Source organism: Quercus suber, unplaced genomic scaffold, assembly GCF_002906115.3.
Source record: "Quercus suber isolate HL8 unplaced genomic scaffold, Cork oak 2.0 scaffold_528, whole genome shotgun sequence".
NCBI classification, from domain to species: Eukaryota; Viridiplantae; Streptophyta; class Magnoliopsida; order Fagales; family Fagaceae; genus Quercus; species Quercus suber.
Genome location: NW_027069977.1, coordinates 72,850 through 96,996, shown reverse-complemented (window position 1 = coordinate 96,996; position 24,147 = coordinate 72,850). Strand labels below are relative to the sequence as shown.

General features: G+C 33.2%; 2 protein-coding genes across 2 annotated transcripts; both read right to left on the bottom strand.

Moving 5' to 3' along the window:
- Positions 1-1,673: 1,673 nt before the first annotated feature.
- Positions 1,674-13,209, bottom strand: LOC111999974 (protein ALTERED PHOSPHATE STARVATION RESPONSE 1). The gene is made up of 4 exons (XM_065763848.1): positions 12,218-13,209; positions 11,860-12,050; positions 9,795-10,033; positions 1,674-3,153 (listed from the first exon to the last, which is right to left on the bottom strand). Exons 1-4 carry the CDS (start codon positions 13,002-13,004, stop codon positions 2,466-2,468), a joined length of 1,905 nt encoding a protein of 634 aa, XP_065619920.1. The 5' UTR covers positions 13,005-13,209; the 3' UTR covers positions 1,674-2,465.
- An 8,950-nt stretch (positions 13,210-22,159) lies between these two features.
- On the bottom strand, positions 22,160-23,320 carry LOC112000007 (uncharacterized). The gene has a single exon (XM_065763854.1). The coding sequence runs from the start codon at positions 23,248-23,250 to the stop codon at positions 22,354-22,356; it is 897 nt and encodes a 298-aa protein (XP_065619926.1). The 5' UTR covers positions 23,251-23,320; the 3' UTR covers positions 22,160-22,353.
- Between the last annotated feature and the right edge of the window lie 827 nt (positions 23,321-24,147).

Sequence of the window (24,147 nt, the reverse complement as noted above, 5' to 3'; positions counted from 1 at the left end):
GGTTTATAGAATCTTAAACTTTATTAAATTTGAAATTATAAGTTAAAGTTTGTTATTTTTTAAAACTTAAAGATTTAAAATTTTCAGTCTTGAAATTATAAAATTTTAAACTCATTAATTTATTGCAATCCCTTTTCAGAAAAAGAAGCAATATAGAAGATCAAATTTGATTTGAGGTATTCCTAAAAAATAAGAGTTGAAGGCGTAGAGGCCGAGAACAATTAAGTATAGCATCCTTTTTCTTGATAAAATTAGTTGTAAGATCTTTCTTTTTTTTGAGAATGATTTTTAACTATAGGATCTAATTGTTGAAGTTTGAGCACTATTTTTTTACTCCAAAAGAGAGAGTATCGAAGTTCGAGCATGTTGAGGAAAACTTTGTTACAAACGCAATGCCGTAATCCGTACATGGCCACATTGGCAAAATCCTGGTTAACAATACTTAACTTTGAAAAGCTCGAGTTTCCTCGTGATGTACAGCTGTCCAATTGATCCTCTGCAACAGCAGAGCCACACTATTCTTCTTGCAATCTCGCATTTGGAATATTTACACCTAACTTGGATTCCAGGGTGACCACTCACCTCACCACTTGGTCCTTAACCTTACCACTCATTTTGATTATCTTCAAAAAGTCAAGCTCCTTTTCAACTCGAGGTGTCTCTTTATTTTATTTTTTTATAACTGGTTGATTTATGCGTGATCAGCAAAAAATAGCGAATCTCTATAATTAATTTGTTGGTTTAGAAGTATTTTTAGGTCTCATGATATTTCATAATATCTTATATTTAAAATCTCTTGCTTATATTTTGGGTTCACCTTTAAAAGATTCATTTTAGTGATAATTTTATGTGTATGAGATGAGAGAACTATACATTTAAAGAAATAATCAGATACTTAAAGAGGCAAAACATCTTCATTTGTCAAAAAAGAAAAAATAAAAGGTATTAACCTAAAATTATCAATCACCCACAACAATCATACAAGTTAACAAGTTATAAAATTAAATATGTGATTGGCTTTGTATCTATAATTATTCTAAAGCAATTGGATATTCGGATTAAATTCCAATGCAATAAAAAAAAAGTCAAGGGACCTCCGACTTCTTCTTATTTATTTTTCTTTTTCTTTTATAAGGAAATAGACAAATTTATATTTACAGCCAAAGGGAAAAACAAAAACCACAGCTAGATACAATCAGCTTCCAGACCATTTGCGGCCTCCAGGATCACCTTAAGAAAACTGGAAAGACCAAAGCTAAAGTCAAAAAGTAAAAGTAATGTATGTTCCTTAATCTAGTGTTTGATCTAAGTCCAAATACTAGATTATAAAAAAAAGTCCAAATACTAAGAGCACGTCTTTCAAAAATCTTTGAGATTATTATTAGAAGATAATGCACTTGGACACTTTCTTATCTTGCACGGTGACAAAGCTGCCATAAACTTTATCTAGCTTGCCTACCATGCCTTTTCAACTTCGCTTATAATATTCTGACACATGGATATTACTGCATCAATAGATCGCTTAAATTTCTTATAATACATGTGGTCATGTTTGTTTTCACTTTTCATTATTGAGAAAAAGAATTCAGTTCAGGTGCTCAATGGAACAAGTTACAAGTTACATGATTTTATTATGTTACAGGCTCTCAGTTACACTGCACAAGGTACCAACATTAAAAAACACTGTTCTAAGATTGAATACAAATTAAATTCAGCTCAGCGTTTCATATACAACTTTTATGAAGACTGAGTCCAAAAACATATGGTAAAAGCTTCAATAATAGTTCCAAATTTAATGCAAAACCACACGCTCCAAGTATATGAATTTGCAGCTCAGGATTCTGATGCCTTGCTGATCTTACCAACTCTCATCCTTTCTTAAATAAAATTGTCGCTATAATCAAGTTAAGATAAGCTTGAAAAAGGTACCAAAATCCCGTTTGGTTTCTACACTCGAGACAATGATGTTTAGTTGTTTACAGTGTGAAAACTCAAGTTTGACAAACCCCAAGTTACAAGAAGTCCAATTCCAGAGCTAATATTATATCCACCCCCATTCCCATTAAAGCCAACAAGTAACTGTCAAACAAATTCCAGTCAAGCATACCTTAGACCTTGTGTTCATTTTCTTCATTGTGCCACTTGGTTCTTTCTTGTCAGCACTAAGCAACCTTGGAGCTCTGACTTTACTGGCTTAAAGCTGATTATAATACCAAGATATGGAATGCAGGTCAATATTCACACCACCTAAACTTAATGAGATGAACAGGCAATAGAATCAGCCTGGTTGACTTCAGCATGGAAATGATAAGCATAAGAATGTTTGACCACCAATCAACTAATATGATATATCACTGAACTCGAAAAAGGATGCTGCATACACATACACAAGCCAAAAAGCATGCCAGAAAAACTTACACCATATCTGTAAATACTAATGGGCCTGGAGGTCCCGGAAGACACAGTCAAACATGCCTGTTTTCTTGAATGTGTTGACAAAGCTCCTCGTGTGCTTGCAAAGAGTTAGCTGAGAACCTCTCCAAAGCCGCAAAAATCTGTTTCAGACCTGACAGCAGGCTACTAGTATTGCGAATTTCACTCCGGGGCAAGACTGTACCCATCTTTTTCTCTTGAGCCTGCACCATCTTTTGTATCCTTTGTTCCTCCCTCTCCAAGATTTTAAGCTTTCTCTCCATGTCCTTGTCTGCAACTGACCTTTGCTTCAGGTCTACAATGTGCGGTTCCAAGAGCTGATTTAAACTAATGAAAAATCCCTGCATGGCTTCAATCACTTCCTTCTCTGAGACTCTATCCATGGCTTGTGACCATCGATTACAAATCACAAACACCGGGGGCGCACCAATGCTACTAGGGGAGAAGGGCACTATACCGTCGGGTGTTCCTTCAGGTTCATTCAGTAGACATCTCAGAAGCCAACCATTTAAGGCTTTGACATGGGCCTTTTGGGTGTCGATCCACTTGAAGAAGCTGAGGCTCCAGTTTTGAAGCTCAAACTTGAGTTCCATGGCTAATTCAAGATGAGCATAACTAAACTTGACATTGGATGTAATAACATCCAAACTTTTGCCCTGTTCAAATGCTTGGCACTGACACCTGTGACACTCCAGCATGGCTTTCCACATTCCAACTAACCTGAACAAATAGATAACAGTTAGCCACGAGAAAAGGAAGCATAAAGCATAAATATCATCAGCAAAAAAAATGTTTAGTGGACTAACAATAACAAAGCCTTATTCATAAAATTTTGGGATCAACTACAAATCCTCAATAGACTAGTCAGGATAGGCTACATGCATTCTTTTCCACCATTCTATTCCATCAGACTCTCTATTACTTCCTTAATTGACTTGTCCTTTACTACTTCTATTAATGTTATTTTTGGTCTCCCTACATTTTTTTCGTTCCTTTAACTTGAATCAACTCCTCTATTTTACTTGTGCATTAATTGCTTTTCTCTAAACTTGACCAAATCATCTCAAGCGACTCCCCCTCAACTTGAGTGGAATAAGAATCCCAAAAAATTGCAATTAAATAAAAAGGTGATTGAGGTACAATTCTTTTCCAACTAAGGCCATTTACAAAACACCACCATAAAAACTTAGGTTCCAGAATTTTAAACTAAATGGTGAATGGCGAAGGATAGGATTGTACGCAATCTCCCTTCTTTGGTGGGACCAACACTAGAGTATGACAACAGGATGAAATTAGAATTCACAAAAATATATCAAAGCTAGGCACCTTTTAATTTAATTAAAAGCACAATCCATTCACCCATATGGTGCAGATAATCACTACAATCACATGCAGTGCAGGAACAGGACATCAAAGCTACAGACATACTTAGAATAATGTTCTTAATATGGAATTGGAATAGCAACATACCCGGGAAGTAACTTATTGATCTGCTGCCACAACTCTTCATTCCTCAACTTGTTTATTGTAATTGATATCCTGTCGACAACCTGAATTGAAATGTTCATTTTAGTAGATAAAGTGCTGATTAAAGATCGGGTGGTTTCAATTTTGGTGATTTCAATTTTAATAGCCTCGGCACTTTTTTCTTCCAAACGTTTCAGCTGCCTGCACTTCTTCTCATGAATTGTACGCAATTTTTCTGCAGCCTGCAAAATAAATAATATCAACATTTAATATCATAGATAAGGAGGCAAGATGGCAGGAATAAAACCACAACCGTAGTGTCTAAACACATTAGAAACAAGCTATAGTATATCATACTCCTATAGATAATCACCAACCAAATGGAAAATACTTGTAGGCATAAGGGTTGCAAGCTCTATTTATAAATCAAAGCCACTACCACTCCAGCCAAAGCTCTGTTCTTATTCTTACTAGTTGTCTCTGAACTTAATAGTATGTGTGTGTGTCTCACATAGAGAATTAATCTTAATGCCCATATGCAGGACAGTTCCCAAAAAAAAGCATTATTATAAGATTCCAGAAAGAATAATAAAAACAATTATTTTTAGGATGCAGGATCATTGGTATAGTTGGTGTTGGTGGTAGGTAATATCACCATCATTGGCTCTTTTCTAGCATTGGTGGGCAATGGCTTCTTAGTATATCCAAGTTATGATCACAGTCCCCTTTAAAGACATCTTTCACAGTATATATCTTCTACCCTATTTGCACATCAATCCCCAGTGCAAACGTTCTGTCAAAAAGTAATTATTAAAAAAGTTAATTACCAAATTCTGTAGAAAACTGAGAGATAGGAGCACTGTTATGTATGTTGCAGCTCATAATGAGCATCTTTAGTACTGCTAACAGTGAGGTTTAAATTTTTATGTGCTTTTGCTTTCCAATTCAAATGGGTTTGGCTTTATCTCTATGTTGATTATATGTCAAATTTATCATCAATCTCATATAGAAAGTACTAAGCTAATGTACTCAGGTGATTCACAAACTCCCATTCAATTCTTAATTATTATTGTTTTTTTACTTCAAAAAAAGAACAATTGTTCAGTATTTGTTTATGTTTCTTATATAAACATCGTTCATACAATGTATTCGGGTGATGCACAAAATCCCATTCAATTCTTAATTATTATTATTTTTTTACTTCAAAAAGAAGTGTTCAGTATTTGTTTAGTTGCCTCCTTTTATTGTAGTTTTTTAACTAGGATTTATGATGCAAGTGTAGCTATATCTAAGGTAAGGTAATGAGTTTATTTTGTTGTCATTTTTAAACAGGCTAAACCTAAAGCAAAAGAGCTTAAGAACAAACCAATTCCAAACTACGACAAATTGGTTGAGCTTTATGGAAAAGATAGAGCAACTGGGGAACAATCTAAAACTGCATCAGAAATGAGGCAACGGACTTCACCAGAATTGCTTAAGTTTTCTACATAGATTTGTCAGTTACTATTTAGACAAGTGGAGTTGTATGAGGTGTATTGTAAAATGCTGACGTTTGCACCAATTATGTATTAAGGTTAATGGTACTTGATGAAATATGAATTGTTTGTGTGTTTATCTGCCATTGAATTAGTGGGAAATGGGAATAGAAAATAGGGTTTGACCTTGATGAGTGATGATGTGATGATAAAGTAAAAAGAAAAGTTTAAACTTAAAGTTGTTTGTTTAATCTTCTGTTGATAAGTGGGAATTGTGAGATAAAAGAATTGTGTCACAGTGTTTAGGGGCACCTGGCTGATTGAAGTTGTCGGCAGGTAAGAGAATTTGTTGCTTAGGGACTGAGCAAAGTTACAAAAACAAAAAAAAACAAAAAAAAAAAAAAAAAAACAAAAAAAAAAAAAAAAAAAAAAAAAGGGAACTNACACTCAAAATTTAATATTTTGTTAAATTTTTCAGTAAACAAATAAACCAAACATTTTTTTTCTTATTTTAATTATTATCAATTAAGAATTTTTTTTTAATATAATAAAAATGCAGAAAAAATATTTAATCATAGACCAATGTTAATTATTTAATTCACATTAGAAAAAAAAATTATCAAAAAAAATATTGCATGCTATAGTCATAATTATTTAATATAACAAATTAATCATAGACTAATGTTGTAAGTCAATTTTCAAATAGGAGTAAATTTGTCTATTTAAATCATTTCCTCTCCTCTCCTTCTTAATTTTTAAAACATCCAAACAAGAGGAAGGGGTAATTACTCCCTTCCCCTTTACTAATTTTAAAAACATCCAAACAAGGTGGAGGGAGAACCACTCCCCTCTACTCTCCTCCCCACTACGCTCCTCCCCTCTACTCCCCTCTACTCTCCTCCCTCTCTAAACTCCCAAACAGGCCATTAAATCCCTCCCACATACCTTACTGGGCCCAAGTAAAGTAAATTTATCGCCTGGCTTAATTTCAATTTAAAATGGCTAGTTTAAATTTTGGATGGAATATTTAAAAAAAAAATAAATAATAATCCAAATATTCACATACACACACTTGGGCCGTAAACGAGCTGAGTTTTGTTGAGTAGTGAGGGCCGTAAACGAGCTGAGTTTTGTTGAGTAGTGAATGTTCAAACTTGGCTCAACAGCAAAAGTAGAATGTTTAAGTTTGACTTGAACTTGATATGAGCCTACAAATAATATTCAAACTTGAGTTTGTTATAAAGTATAAAAGCTTGAACTTAGCTTGGCTTGACTTGATTCATTGGTCAAGCCAAGCTCGAGCTCAATATCAAGGTCAAACTCAAGCTTAATATCATGTTTTTGAGCTTAAGATCCAACACAAGTATATTATCAAGCCTTTATCAAATTTATTATTTAGCCTATTTGGTTTGGATAAGTAGTCTCAACTTATAATTAATTAAAGTCTTCGAAGGATATGAGTTTACTTGTCAAGCTCATATCAATTTTATTACCAAACTCATAAATAAGTCTAGGTTCAACTTGTTTTGTTACTTTTGTATCGAGCCTTGGTGTTCACAAACTTGTTCATGAACAAGATTTTTTACTTGGGCTCAGCTCATTTATTAAACAAGCCTAAAACTAAAGCTTAAACTTGGCTTGTTTATAAACAAATAAACATGAATGAACTTTTTATCAAACCAAGTCCAAGCTGTTTATGAATGGCTTGGTTCATTTTTAGCCCCACACTGATAGAATATTAGAATTTCTTTGTGAAAATTTCATGTTTCTGTCCTTGGAATCACGTTGACAAAATTTACAACCATAGTAACCAAATTCAACCCATACTGTTAAGAGATTAAAAAATGTGTTTTTTTATTTATTTGTTTAATCTGGTATAATTTGAATTTTATAATTTAGTTTAAATTTGCTAATTGATTTATTTTGGTATTTGAAAGACAAAATTTTAATGAAATTGGAATAATAAGCCAAATTACATAAGTTATATTTACTTATTGAATAATAGGCTTGACTAGTTAAATGAAAAACTAAAAACGCATTTTTTACTAAACAAGAGAAAATGGTCGACACAACTCAACCCAATCCAATCCCTACATTACATATTGGATTGTGATTGGGTTGGAGTTTCAATTTGAGAAAGTTGGGTTAGGTTAAAAATACCTCAAACCCAATTTGTCAGAGAGAGAGAGAGAGAGAAGAGAGAGAGAATATGTGTGGTTTTGGATTTGAATGGGAAAGAATCTGTGTCTTTATATGTAGAATATAACGGTCTGAAATATATGAATAGGAGATAGCTTGGCATTAGCGTGGTTTGATTATGTGATTAATTGCGCATTTACGCTGTGAGATTGGGAATTAGTGATAATACATAATAGACCAGACAGCCGCTGACTCGCTGTGAGGATTTTCTGTTTTGTAGTGTGAGAAAGGAAATACGGTGGCGGGATTTGCAATTTCGCATAACGGCTCTCTATTTTTTTTTAAATTTATTTTTCTTAATTTCGTTTGTTTAGGGTTTCCCCCCACGGCTATATTTAGCCTTCTCTTTGATTTTTGTTTCCCTTTTTCTTTAATATGATGTCAAGATAATTGGTAAAGGAGAGAGTTTTCCTACCAATTGGTAGTAATTTTCTCCCATGTAATATATGGCATTTACAAAATTATTTGAGTCATTAAATCATTTCAACAAGTCATGTGATCAAGAGCTATATAGTTCAATTGATTGGAACTTTCAAATGAGATATTTGGGGTTCAATTCTCCCATCCCCCAACTATCAATTAAAAAAGAAGGAAAAAAAAAAGTCATAATACTATTATATAGGGTATATGACTAAATATAGAGAAATGTTATCTATGTTTACCATGGTTTTTAAAACCGGTATGGTCAAAGAACTAATTTTGGCCCTAGTTCATTGTTTAACTCGATTTTTGATTAGTTTTGGCTGGTTTTTATTGGTTTTTGATTGGTTTTGGAGCTTTTTACATGACTGGATTGGTGCCTAGTTCAACCAATCAGTCTAGTCTGATTTTTAAAATAATGATGTTTACAACAAATTCTAAGTGACACGTTGTTATTGGCCCTGGTTCACTGTTTAACTCGATTTTTGATTAGTTTTGGCTGGTTTTTATTGGTTTTTGACTGGTTTGGAGCTTTTTACATGACTGGATTGGTGCCTAGTTCAACCAGCCAGTCTAGTCCGATTTTTAAAATAGTGATGTTCACAACAAATTCTAAGTGATACGTTATTATTGGTGGGAAAAAAATAATTTTAATGATATGTTTAAATTATAACTAATAATAAATTATCACCTAAAATTTGTTGTGGACGTATTACTTCTCAAAAATATTTACATACAAATATTCATTTCAATTGACATATGGTGGGTTGAGGAAAGTTTCATTTAAATAAGTTGAAAGAAATTTTTTTATTAATAATTTAATAGTTGAGGGAGGGAGGAGTTAAACCCTATATATTTTTATTGGAAATACCAAAATGTGCAAATTGAGTTATAAGACTCTTTGTGTTTGGTGGAAAATTCTATGCATTTGTAAATTAATTTAACCAATTGGTATTGTTGATTCTCAGCCCCGTAACTAAAAAGGTTTTGGACTGAGTAGCCCAATTTATTTGTGTTGGGGGTTAGGGATATGCAACAATGGGAGGCCCCAAAGGTGGGGTTACAGTTTCTGTAGTAATATACCAGTGGCCCTAGACTACTTCCCTTGCCTCCCACCTCTGATCGAAGTGATTCAATGAACATAACCCTTTTTTAGTGAAATCCATGCAGGGTCTCGTTCTCCCCGGTATATAAGGGTGTCAATTTGGGTTAGCGTGCTGGGTTCGTGTTGTGTCGAGATAGGGGTATTCGACTAAATGGCTCAACTCTAACCCGACCCATTTAATAATCGTGTCATGATTCTTCAACCCTAACCCGACCTGTTAATAAGGCAAGTTGACCTAACCCAAACCATATGACACACTTAATAAACGAGTCGTGTTGAGTTGACATGAATGTAACACAACCCATTTTAACCTACATAATATTAAATATAACATTCATTTAGAAATAATTTTTTTTTACATTCCAAAAAGAGTGCATACACTTCAAGTCTTCAACCCAAATTCAAAATAATATAATTCAAGAAAAATATAACATTAATTTAGAAATAAGTTATTTACACTCCAAAAGAAGTGCATACATTTCAACCAAAATTCAAAATAATATAGTTTAACAAAAATAAAATAACATAGTTCAACAAAAACAAGTGGGCCATATCATGCAATCAAGAAAAACACAAGGCACATGGGTTCAAAGTTTATTGTACAAAAGCATTCTGCCAAAAAAAAGAACAGGACATCAAAGCTACAGACATACTTAGAATAATGTTCTTAATATGGAATTGGAATAGCAACATACCCGGGAAGTAACTTATTGATCTGCTGCCACAACTCTTCATTCCTCAACTTGTTTATTGTAATTGATATCCTGTCGACAACCTGAATTGAAATGTTCATTTTAGTAGATAAAGTGCTGATTAAAGATCGGGTGGTTTCAATTTTGGTGATTTCAATTTTAATAGCCTCGGCACTTTTTTCTTCCAAACGTTTCAGCTGCCTGCACTTCTTCTCATGAATTGTACGCAATTTTTCTGCAGCCTGCAAAATAAATAATATCAACATTTAATATCATAGATAAGGAGGCAAGATGGCAGGAATAAAACCACAACCGTAGTGTCTAAACACATTAGAAACAAGCTATAGTATATCATACTCCTATAGATAATCACCAACCAAATGGAAAATACTTGTAGGCATAAGGGTTGCAAGCTCTATTTATAAATCAAAGCCACTACCACTCCAGCCAAAGCTCTGTTCTTATTCTTACTAGTTGTCTCTGAACTTAATAGTATGTGTGTGTGTCTCACATAGAGAATTAATCTTAATGCCCATATGCAGGACAGTTCCCAAAAAAAAGCATTATTATAAGATTCCAGAAAGAATAATAAAAACAATTATTTTTAGGATGCAGGATCATTGGTATAGTTGGTGTTGGTGGTAGGTAATATCACCATCATTGGCTCTTTTCTAGCATTGGTGGGCAATGGCTTCTTAGTATATCCAAGTTATGATCACAGTCCCCTTTAAAGACATCTTTCACAGTATATATCTTCTACCCTATTTGCACATCAATCCCCAGTGCAAACGTTCTGTCAAAAAGTAATTATTAAAAAAGTTAATTACCAAATTCTGTAGAAAACTGAGAGATAGGAGCACTGTTATGTATGTTGCAGCTCATAATGAGCATCTTTAGTACTGCTAACTGTTGTACCCTTTGCCATGTTTTAGCCTTCATCCAATAACATAAGCAACAATTTTCAGATATAATGAAATGAAATGTGTAGGAAAATTTTTTATTCCAAAATGAATGATTATGCCATACAGAGTAAATCATGCACCAAGTCAAGGAACATGAACCTTATGATCATCCACAAGAGGAAGACAAAAATAAGTCTGCATATTGGTTGTTTTACAACATAATCATCTCACAAGGTAGATGAATAATAGATGATCACAACAGTCATTAAGTAGTCTGAATTAATAGAAGGCATATATCTCTAGCATAAGAAAAAAAAAAAACCCTTTAGTATTTTATCAATCATCTCATGGTTGACTTCCTAAATATTCAAACAAATGGTCTCCCTTATACAGCCAAATTAGGTTTGTGGAGGTAATATTAGTTTAGAAAAAAAAATGTTAAATATTCTCACTCACTTGCACCCACAGTTATTGCATAAAGACATATACCTATTCATTAATAAATTCTTTGATTCCCTTTGATAACGGTTCTCACTGGTACCTAGAGGACTGCCTTACTAGGAATAAAATAGTTATTCCTTTTTTTTTTTCGATTGCAACAGTAGAGTAGAAACTCAAATATTAGTACTATAGCTTATAATTTTATATAAATTTATTTAATATTTTATGATCTGTTCAATTTAATAAATAATATTATGTTTAAATATAACGTTACAGAATATTTGTGATTTGTGTAATTAAATATAAATAACATATAATAATATGTACATTGTACAATAAAAAAAATACATTTATCATTTTAATTTTTTATAAATTGAAATATTTTATTATACCAACATGAGTTATTCATAAGTATTATCCGCAAAATTAGGCAGAATCAAATGACCAAATAACCTTTTCTCAGGAATTGGACTTATTTCAATTCGGACTCCATTTTGTGTATGGAGCTAGGATGCACGGACACAGGCAGGGACACAAGTACAGATACGATACAGCCACACAAACAATGGCAGATAGGACACCGTTATGACACGTGTGCAACACATATACAACATGGATACGACACCCAAAATGAAATATCCGTTGTTGAACATACTTTAGACTGTTTTAATGTTGAATTGGGAAAGCAAGCAATTGCAGTGGAACTTTAAATTAAATTCAAATACCTTGACTTCGTTATAGAGTTTTTTCTCCCACGTGCACAGCTTCTCCAAACTAGAAGAGAGATTCCCAGAACTGAACCCCATATCTTCATCAGATCCCACATAATCACAACCATTCTTCTTAACCAACGGTGATGATTCACTTGTTTGGTTTAGCAAAGACGGAGTAATAGCATGCAATACCTTGCACGAAACTATTTCACAAATTAAGACCCAGCATGAGTGTTGTACTTCAAATTCAAAAAACTTCATTGCTAATAAAAAAAAAACTTAAAAAGACTCTTATAACATAAACTTCAAGAGTTCAAATTCACATTGGAATTATCGAATTATTTAAAAAAAAAAAAATTTAAAAGAATACCTTGATTAACAGCAATTTTCTGATGATAACGGAATTTTCCGACATGAAAGGACTTCAAAACTTCATCGCCGGAGCCCGAAGCTTTGTCGAAAAGGGCTTGAATTTCTTTCATTACTTCGGAGACAAGTACAGCTGGAGTTTGAGTTTGAGTTTGAGTTTCAGTTTCAGTTTCAGTTTCCGACTTCTCTTTCTCCGAAACAACGTTCTTGTCCGCCACATTTTTTGAATTTTCAGGTTTCTTGGTTTTCTTCACCACCTCGAGTTTGAAATCAGGGACATTTTGTTCTTTTTCTGTTTTTTCTTCCTCCTCTTCTTCTTCTCGATCGTATATCGGTTCGAATCGGTCATAGGTCTCGAAGAAATTCAAGAAGTCCCAAGCAGAATTGGTCGGCGGCGGCGGCGAAGGCGTTAGGTTTTGGCGGTGGCTCCGATAACTGGGATGAATTTGGTTGAAGTAGTCGATTTCTTTAACTCCTTCCTCTGGTTCTGAATCAGACTGAGATTCGATGTGAGAATTTGAATTTGAATTCGAATCCGAGCTGGAAGAGAATCGATCGTGTGGAGAAGATCTCGAAGGTTGTTCGAGTCGATCAGATTGGTCAGTGACAGTGATTTGGGTAAAGAAATGGTGAAGAATGGGGCCAAGGTTTTTCAGGGACTGCGTGTAGGCCACGTGCGCATCGGCGAGCGCGTAGCTCTGGCGGAGAGCTTCGTCGAGCAAGATGCAGCGGTCACGGCACAAAGCCACGGCTGGGAGGTCGTCGAGCTTTGAGGTGGCGCAGCCCATGACTGCCACGTGTTATCCGATTTGTCGGTGACAGTGACGGACAAATCTAAAGACTAGGCGAGAGAGAGAGAGAGAGAGAAGAGAGAGAGAATATGTGTGGTTTTGGATTTGAATGGGAAAGAATCTGTGTCTTTATATGTAGAATATAACGGTCTGAAATATATGAATAGGAGATAGCTTGGCATTAGCGTGGTTTGATTATGTGATTAATTGCGCATTTACGCTGTAAGATTGGGAATTAGTGATAATACATAATAGACCAGACAGCCGCTGACTCGCTGTGAGGATTTTCTGTTTTGTAGTGTGAGAAAGGAAATACGGTGGCGGGATTTGCAATTTCGCATAACGGCTCTCTGATTTTTTTTTTAAAATTTTTTTTTCTTAATTTCGTTTGTTTAGGGTTTCCCCCCACGGCTATATTTAGCCTTCTCTTTGATTTTTGTTTCCCTTTTTCTTTAATATGATGTTAAGATAATTGGTAAAGGAGAGAGTTTTCCTACCAATTGGTAGTAATTTTCTCCCATGTAATATATGACATTTACAAAATTATTTGAGTCATTAAGGGCCCATTTGGTTTGTATTTTCAAACAACATTTTTTAGTTTTTAAACAGTATTTTACGCATTTCAACACACTTTTTCACCCACACGTATTTCAAAAAACTACAAACAATAATTTTTAAACTACTCTACCAAACACCTCCTAAATCATTTCAATAAGTCATGTGATCAAGAGCTATATAGTTCAATTGATTGGTACTTTCAAATGAGATATTTGGGGTTCAATTCTCCCATCTCCCAACTATTAATTAAAAAAGAAGGGAAAAAAAAGTCATAATTCTATTAGATAGGGTATATGACTAAATATAGAGAAATGTTATCTATGTTTACCATGGTTTTTAAAACCAATATGGTCAAAGAACTGATTTTGGCCCTGGTTCATTGTTTAACTCCATTTTTGATTAGTTTTGGCTGGTTTTTATTGGTTTTTGATTGGTTTTGGAGCTTTTTACATGACTGGATTGGTGCCTAGTTCAACCAGCCAGTCTAGTTCGATTTTTAAAATAATGATGTTTACAACAAATTCTAAGTGACACGTTGTTATTGGCCCTCGTTCACTCTTAAACTCGATTTTTGATTAGTTTTGGCTGGTTTTTATTGGTTTTTGACTGGTTTGGAGCTTTTTACATGACTGGATTGGTGCCTAGTTCAACTAGCTAGTCTAGTCCGATTTTTAAAATAGTGATGTTCACAACAAATTCTAAGTGACACGTTATTATTGGTGGGAAAAAATAATTTTAATGATATGTTTAAATTATAACTAATAATAACTTATCACCTAAAATTTGTTGTGGACGTATTACTTCTCAAAAATATGTACATACAAATATTCATTTCAATTGACATATGGTGGGTTGAGGAAAGTTTCATTTAAATAAGTTGAAAGAAATTTTTTTTTATTAATAATTTAATAGTTGAGGGAGGGAGGAGTTAAACCCTATATATTTTTATTGGAAATACCAAAATGTGCGAATTGAGTTATAAGACTCTTTGTGTTTGGTGGAAAATTCTATGCATTTGTAAATTAATTTAAACAATTGGTATTGTTGATTCTCAGCCCCGTAACTAAAAAGGTTTTGGACTGAGTAGCCCAATTTATTTGTGTTGGGGGTTAGGGATATGCAACAATGGGAGGCCCCAAAGGTGGGGTTACAGTTTCTGTAGTAATATACCAGTGGCCCTAGACTACTTCCCTTGCCTCCCACCTCTGATCGAAGTGATTCAATGAACATAACCCTTTTTTAGTGAAATCCATGCAGGGTCTCGTTCTCCCCGGTATATAAGGGTGTCAATTTGGATTAGCGTGCTGGGTTTGTGTTGTGTCGAGATAGGAGTATTCGACTAAATGGCTCAACCCTAACCCGACCCATTTAATCATCGTGTCATGATTTTTCAATCCTAACCCGACCTGTTAATAAGGCGAGTTGACCTGACCCAACCCATATGACACACTTAATAAACGAGTCGTGTTGAGTTGACATGAATGTAACACAACCCATTTCAACCTACATAATATTAAATATAACATCCATTTAGAAATAATTTTTTTTTACATTCCAAAAAAGAGTGCATACACTTCAAGTCTTCAACCCAAATTCAAAATAATATAGTTCAAGAAAAATATAACATTCATTTAGAAATAAGTTCTTTACACTCCAAAAGAAGTGCATACATTTCAACCAAAATTCAAAATAATGTAGTTTAACAAAAATAAAATAACATAGTTCAACAAAAACAAGTGGGCCATATCATGCAATCAAGAAAAACACAAGGCACATGGGTTCAAAGTTTATTGTACAAAAGCATTCTGTGAAAAAAAAAAAAAAAAAAAAAAAACACATTAGAGAGAGAGAAATAACTGGCTTGAGGGTTGACACTTTGAGTTTGAGAATTGGGCATGAGAAGAGTAGTACGGCTGAAATTAAAAAAATAAAAAAAATTAGATATTTATAAGAAGGTTTAGAGATTTAGGGTTTGTAGGGTTTAGAGATCTAGAATTTGTAAATTTTCAATTTCCAATTATATCCCTTGTAAATTTTTGTAAATACTTGTTTTTCTTTTTAAATTTAAAATATATGTTGGATATAGAAGGTATTTGATAAATCTAAAATAAGATAAATATTTATTTGTTATACGAGTTAAACGGGGTGTGTTAAGTGAGTCATTTCGGGTTGACACAAATAAATTGGCGTGTCAAACATGTCTATTGCGAGTTATGCGAGTTGACCCGCTTATGACATGTTTCTTATCGTGTCACTTTTGGGTCGACCCGTTTATGACCCAAACTCATTAAAGCCCAACCCTAACCCGAAAAAACCCGTGTCGGGTTCGTGTCATGTTCGCGGGTTGAGTTGAACAATGACACCCCTACCGGTATATGTTTTTCCTTACCACTCTCATGAATCTCTCCCCCAATTTTTCTAACCCCTTTCCCTCTATCTCTCAGTCTCTATTTATAGACTTCCCTTAGTGGGGTCATCGTGAGAAAAGGGAGGTTTCCCATATCGATGGGTCCCTTCTTGAGCTATATTTCTAATCGGGTGGGATTCAATGTGTGTGACTGATATGACTATTACCTAGGCCACTAGAATTAATTGTTTTCTCTTAAAAAAAAGTATTAATTGTTTTTATGAATGCTTTAATGGTTCAACTCAATAGAAGATTATAAATATATATTTTTTAAAAGATACCTTTATCATTTAATGTATAACTACTTGTTCAATAAAAAACAAATTAAATTTAAAAGATCCTTTTTTCATATAATTCTATTGTGTATTGCCAAAAATGATGAATCGCACTCTTTTAATCATGCTGCCTTTTTGTGGTTCAAATGTGTAATTATTACACAATTGCAACACCACACAAAAGTTTTTAACAATGTGGCAAAGATTTTGACAAGCCAACGGTAAGACTAAGACCTAAGTTTCCAAAACAAGCATGATTATGCACTATAGTTTGTTCTTTATTACTGGGAGAATATCCTTGGTTTCAGTAAAGGCCAAAATGAATATTATAAAGTCAAATAGTAGCTAGATTGATTATGTTTATGTCTAGCTTATAAACCCTTATATAATTACATTTAAGAGTAAAGATTGATGGGGGGGATGAGGATTGAGGATCCAACATCCAAGTGCAGGAAGTTACTCTATAAAGTTGGTGCTTTTTAAAATCTATAAAGATAAGTAAGGGCATGAGGTCCATGATGGAGATTTGAATCCGATGATACCTCAAAAGGAGGTTTTGGGTGGAATTCCAACCCTATAAATTTTGTCTGTTCTCTGTGCTAGCCTCTCTTTGATTTTGAGGCGGGGCCGATAAGAGTACCAGAAGGCATGGACATGGACATCTTTTGCTTGCTATAATCCGAATTCCTAGGAAAGGCTATCTTTTTGTTTGTATATAAAATGTAAACGTTTAAGTGGAAAAAAAGAGAACTACTGTGCAGTAACTGTTTAGGACATGAAAGGTCCTCCAATCTAGAGTTATTTACCGGACAGACAGTTTGGTCGGTTTTGAATGGGGTCTTTGCACTATTATCATCAAACAAATAATTTGATAGTTATAAAAAAGTGGAAAGATTTGAATCTTAAATACCTATCTTAAAAATAACTTAGGAGATGCCCGTTAAACTACAATTTAAATCCTAGACGTATATATGTCCATTGTGGAAGTAGAACCAAGTTGAGTAAGGTGAATTGAAGTTAGATGGAGCGGAACTAAGTCGAATCGGTGGATACATGGGTCCAATCGGTAGATACATGGGTCCAAGTGTTTCTGTTAATCATGGTATTTTATGTACGTTGTTGGATTCATGTGAATTCGAAGTCACTTCAAGTTATTTCTCAAAAAAGAAAAGAAAAGAAAAAAAAAAAAGTCACTTCAAGTTAAAAAGAGGGCCAATGTGTTCTTGAAACGGTCTATAAACTATGGTGCTTATTTTTGATGATAATTTTTTATCATCAGACTAAAACATTAATTAGTTTTTGGTGTAGGCGAAAATTAAATTTCAAATTTCTTATTCAATCATCTGAAACTTTACCAGTTAAGCTAACTGAAACCCATTATACACTAATTGTACGTTTGTATATTGATTATTTTCTCAACGTCTGCGTTTTGGGTTTTTTTTTTTTTTTTTTTAGAGAAGCCTGTTTTAGCTTTCCAGTGGGTCCTGTGCACTATTCACGAGACCCACAAACCTCTTTTTTCACACAAACTTTCATAAAAATTGGTCCTACGGCACTATTCATATATTTAAAAATTATTTTGCTACAGTATTTTCAGTTTTCAATTTTCTGTAAAATAAGCGGAATTCAAACACACCCTAAGTGTTTAACAGACTGTGTGAACAAAATATAAATACACTAATAAACATTTTTGTTTTCAACTAACCAATTGTTTTTCTAATTTTGAAAACACAAGAAAGCTGTTTCTTTTTTTTCTTTTTCTTTTTTAATCTTCTTCCTTAAAGACAAGTTTTTAAAAGTCTTATAGGATTTATTTATTATTCCCAAAATACCCTTTGGTTTATAAACATAATATATATAAAATATACAATCACTTTTATGTGGTTTTCTACAAATATAATGAGAAAAATAATATGAGTCATAGTCAAGTCAAATCTCCTAAAATCATAGTCTAACATTTTGGAATGATACACATTTAAGTCCAAAATCATTTTTTTCAAATTCAAATTTTTCATGGTTTACCAAGACACTGTGCCTTGTCAAACAAAATGAATTTTTTTTTTCAAGCACTAAAACTGTTCCAAATATGTGATAGAATAAAAAATAAAAAATAAAAAGAAAGAAGAAACAATAATCCTTAAAGGTAAATATAACCATAGCATTTTTATTTAAAGAAAAAACCTTAATTACTTAGCACAATACCTCACAATCTTCATGTCAATATACCATAATAGTATGTTATAAGGGAACAAAAAGAAAGTGCTAGAACTTTTAATCAATTTTACTAAAGAAAGCTTATAAACTGACATAACATTGAACATGGCTAGTCCCACATAAACAACAATAAATAAAAAAATTAGTTACTATTTTATTTTGTATTTAAAAGTTGACATAATCAATTTATAATACTTGTATAATAAAATTTCTAGTATACTTAACATCACTAAAAAAATTACTAAGAGATTCAGAAGAAGAAAAAAAATGTCAAGAGATAGAGAATAGAACCTATAGTTTACAATAAATTAGAAAGAGTTTTATTTTTGTTTGGAAAATGTTAATGAATTTGAGTATTGTCACTTACAAAGAGCAGAACTTTCCAATTATGAGAATATAATATCCAATATTCTCAAGAGAATTCACATTCGCACAAAAATGATGTTTGACGGGAATCCAAATGTTTGTAGTCAACTGGATTCCGGTCACATAGGTTGTGTTCCATTGGTACGAAAAGAGTAACTAAACTTATATACGAAGTGTTCTTTTTCTTTTTTTTTTTTCTTTTTTTTTTTTTGAGAAAATATATACGAAGTGTTCAGTTGACTAATAATGTGGAAGTTTGAAAATATTTAGATGAGTATCGCTATATTCACAATATTTTTCAGAACAAATCTTAGGTGATAAGTTGTTACTGATTCTAATTTAGGGTCACTATTAAAATTATTTTTTTACCTACAAGTAACATTCAGTAATAACTTGCTACCTAAAATTTATTGTGATAATATTGTGGACGTAATTTTTTTCTTATCTAGATATCTAAATTCTATTATTTATATGGAATTTGAAAGTCTCACTTAAAAGTTAGGAATTTTAATCTTGTGTGTCTTTCACTCAATTAGATTTCTAACAAATCACATCTAAAACAAATTCGAATTTACATTTATTCTCGAGTCTCATTTACATGACCAAGTAGATTGTTTTCTCTTCATTAAACTTGCAATAAACTCTTGTATTTTTAAAAGTAGATTCTTAGATCTACCACAAACACTCAAATCTAATTTTTCCAAAAATTTAAACATCCAAGAGTTTAAACTTAATTAAAGAAATCTTGAATTTTTACAAATAAAAGATCTTAATTACCAACCAAAACCAAATAGACTTTTTTGTTTGCAATCAAATATGAGAATGCTTGAAAATTCTCCCAAACCAAACAAACATCTTACAAAATCCTTGTGGATTGCTATTTTGCAAGGAAACTAATTCGTCCATACATATCACTCATTTAAACAAAAAAATTATACTTTCTCCTTGTGGACTGCCATTATTGCAATCTTTATTATTTGAAGAAAAAGGAGGTGGGCGCAGGAATAAGTTAAGAGCTCAATTATTTCATCATTGTAGAACTCCTGGTCATGGACTATTCACTATAAAGTTCTTGCGATGATAAATAAATTACCTTTTTCCTCTACTCTCTTCGCATAATAACAATGAAGTATTCAAAAATTGAGGGACCACCTAGCTAGCTCTCCTTTCTTAATGAGAGAAAAACTGCAAAAACCTACTAAGCCCTGACCTAAAATCTGCTGTCAATGCCGGTGCAGAATCCAATTTTCCAGAACAAGTTGAAAGTAAGCACGACTAATAATATATATATATATATATACATATGAAGCATTATGGGTCTCCTAATTCCTTTCTAGGATGCATTGTCTACAGCAAAAATCAATATGAAGGAATGATTGGTTTCAACTTTCAATTATTGTGTTTCTTGCAAAACCATTTTTTTAAAATTAATATTTAATACTAGTTCACTTGAAAAATCAGTTGTCTAACAAATCATATAATGCGTGTTGTTTTCCTTCTACCGGTGATGTTGAGCAACGTGGGCATGACTTATTATTATTTGTGGCTTCAGCTACTTTTCGGTGTTAATTTGTCATGTTTATTGCATGTTGCACTATATGTCCGAAAACCGTTGATGCCCGTTGATGCCCTTTGATGCCAATCATGTGCGTGTTTGAACTTTGAAGACGTATATGCGCTTATGCCTAATTTTCATAATAAAAGTTCCAATGGTTAAATGAGTACTTTTTCAGTATTTCCAATAAAAATATACAGCGTTCAAATCCTCACTCTTTTATGTTATAATATTACAGAATTATCTAAAAATATTAAAGTGCTTTTCTCTTGAACAATATCTCAATACATCTTTGAGATATTGACACGCTCTTTCTCTCTCCACCATTCATCTCTCTCTTACAAGAGATCAAAAATAATATGCTTGGGGAGATGATCTCGAGATCAAATCAGAACCATTTTGATTGTAAACTGTGAACTTACTCAAGAATCATTCTTGATAGAATGAAAGTTATCTCAAGAAGGTTAGCTCAAGTTGGAATCATAAGTCAGATCAAGAATGTCTTGATTTTTGGCCTCACCATGTTGAAAGCTTGAGGTTTAGAGGGAGATGAGCTTGGAGCGTCAATTCGATCCACCAAGACCATTCGTGCCTTGTGTTTGATATATATTTGGTCGACCCGGACAATGATTGTTCATTAGAAATTGGTTTGGGTTGTGTTTAATGTGAGAAGTCCTTGAAAGAATTGAGGAAGAATGTGGGAGATAAAAATATATATTTGGAGAGAGAACAAATTAATAATTAGATAAAATAGTAATAGAGAATAGAGGCTAACATAGTTATAGATTAAGTAAAGTAGTACACAACAAGTGAGTCAATTTCATACTGAATAATGTTTCGATTTTGCTAGGGAAATGAAATATTTCGGTACCGGTTAATATTGATGTTCCGTTTCGGGATTACCGTTATTCATATATTTTTATATATAAATATATATTTGTATTATTTATGTAAGTATGAATTTATGAATTTTTATGTTTATCAACATAAAATTTAAAATGCTCATATTTTATAAGCATACATATTAGCTTAAGTATATTAACCAATATATTAGATTAAATAAATGTTTTTTAATATATTTTTTTTCAATTTTTAATTTTTTTTTATTGTACTAGCCAAAACACCAATATCGACCGGTACAGTTTTGGAGGGGTATCGGTATTGACTTTCTTAGTACACGGACAATCTAGTTTGACACCTAGACAATATGATTTACCATACGACACCAAATCCCTAATGCAACCTGCCTTTCTTTGACACATGAATAACGATAACAATAATATGTATTTGCCACACATACGGCTGTGTTATAGGTTGCAGTTTTTTGTTTTTGTTTTTGGAAAAAAAGATAAAGCAAATAGCTTTAGAACGTAAATAAAGTCATCTTGTTGCAAGCCTAAATAGAACACCAAGGTTTCAGGAACTAATGGAGCAAGTCAATCAATGGATGAGATCCCGCCAATTATATTCTTTTTTTTCATGAAAGTATATGCCTATATGTTCCCTTCAAATTTCTCTTTTAAGCAAGGGTTTGAACATTATGAATTATTTTGCCTAAGAAACAAGTGTTTTAACTTTGAATTAATTTGTTGAAAATTTAAAAGTGATATCAAATTTTTTTTTTTTTTTTTTAAGACAATCACCTTCCTGAGTCGTTGACTTATTGCCACAATTTATGTGACAAAAGACAAGTAATTTTGACAAAGAAATAATTAACAGACCATTCTAGCTAGTAGTATCAAATTAGCTATTGCACCACATCTTTTGAAGACAATAGTTTAAACAGAAAATAACCACTGTGTATTATCAAAAAAGGAAAAACCACTGTACATCATTCATCTAAATCTATGTTTACAGATGGACCTATCTTAATTTTTCTTTTTTTGCTCGTAGAAATCAGGAAAAAGAAGAACAAAATAAATTACATCTCTATTTTTTTTTTTTTTGGTATTCCCCGCTAGATCTCTACTGTTATTGTGTGAGAGTGTTGAGTAGTGAAACCCTCGCGTTGATCAAACCCCTAAACACTCTCTCACTGCCATTTTCAATACCACCAATACAGCTTTCCAAATCTTGCATTTTCTTCAAACTCATTCTTACTTCTTCATCTCCCGTCTTTTTCAAACCCCACAAGCTCTCTACCCCAACTTGTTGAAATTCTTCAATACCTTCTTCTACCTTGTGTTTCTTTGCTCTCTTGGACAACCTCAGCCCCACCCAGGACGATTTCCTTGAAGCAAACGACACCGATATTCCATTAAAGAGAGCAACCGAAACCGACACTGTCAATTCAATAACATCTCCAATAACACCCACGAGCTCAGCATCACCAACTGGTACAGCCTCTGATGATCTTGGATGAACTCCAATGCACCGAATTGTTGACACGAGCTTTCCCATTTCCTTAGCCATTCGCTTTCGAGCTTTTACGTACAAAACAACCTTTGTCTCGTCTCTCTTCCTCAAAGCCACCTGTGCCGCCAAATGCTCGTCTTTAAGACCCAAAAACAATGTTTGGAAAATTCCATAAACGTCAACAAAACGAAGAAAATCTTCAAGGAGGCTCTCAACCCACTGAGGCTGTCGACGTAAGGATTCTTGGGTTTGTGGGAGTTGGAGAATATCATCAAGGTAGTCATGAACGCTTTTAAGACTGTTCAAACCATCACAGAGCCAAGCTGAAGTACGAGTGTCAGGCTTGGAAGCCCAAGATTTGAGGTCGTTGATCTTATCCTTGAGCTGAGAGATCAAAGGGTGAGATCTGCATGGAAGACTTATAGATCTATTGTGGTGAGAGATTGGTACTTTCCATGGAGGGTTGGGAGTTTTGTTAGGGAAAGAAAGGGAGCGTCTAAAAACACCCACCATTGTTGTTTTTTCTTTCAAATTTTTGTGTTGGTGTTGTGTTGTGTTTGCTTTGGTGAAGAGAAAGAGATAATGAGAAGAGGGTTTATAAAGGGTGGACATGGACAACTAAGGCACACGAGGCATTGTGTGGGGGGACTAGATCCGCGAATAAATCCAGGCTGTTTATAGTAATTAGCTAATCAAGTGGGAGGGCCTGCGTGGTTATCTTATACCTGTGGAACTTTAGCTTATGGTCTCCTTTTCCTGTGGAGAGGAGACACCACGTGGTTTTGACACGCTGGCTTTGTTGGGCTGCAGGGATAACCAGTAGCTAGTCACTATTTTTTTTCCCCTGATTTTTTTTTTTTGTTTTATTTTTATTGAATAAAGAAGGAAAATGAAAATAAAAATAAGGGTAAAATGTAAAACTGACTCGTAAAATTTCTTCAGATTTCATTTTAGTCATTTACCTCTTTTTTTGTTTATTTTAGCCCTTTAACTTTCAAGTTTATTTAATTAAGACTTTTTCATCAACTTTTGTTATATGATGTGGTTAATTTTTCAATTTTATAAAATTTTCTTCAAATTTTTTAAATTAAAAAAAATTCAATTAATGATTGAAAAATATTTTTCAGATTTTTTTTTTTCAAAAAATTTTAACAAAAGTTAACGGAGATGCCTTAATTGAATAAATCTGAAACTTAGAAAACTGAAATAAAATCTGAAAAAAATTAGAAGGCTAGTTTTGCATAATCTAAAAATAGAATGTGTGGATATGCCCAAAAAAAAAAAAAAAAAAATTAAGAGTGAGACAATTGGCTACTATCATGTGTGAGCATGTGCATGATTATAATAGCTCTTTTACTTGTTGAGAAACTAATGCCTGAGAGACCTAGACAAAAATGAGAATGGTGGACG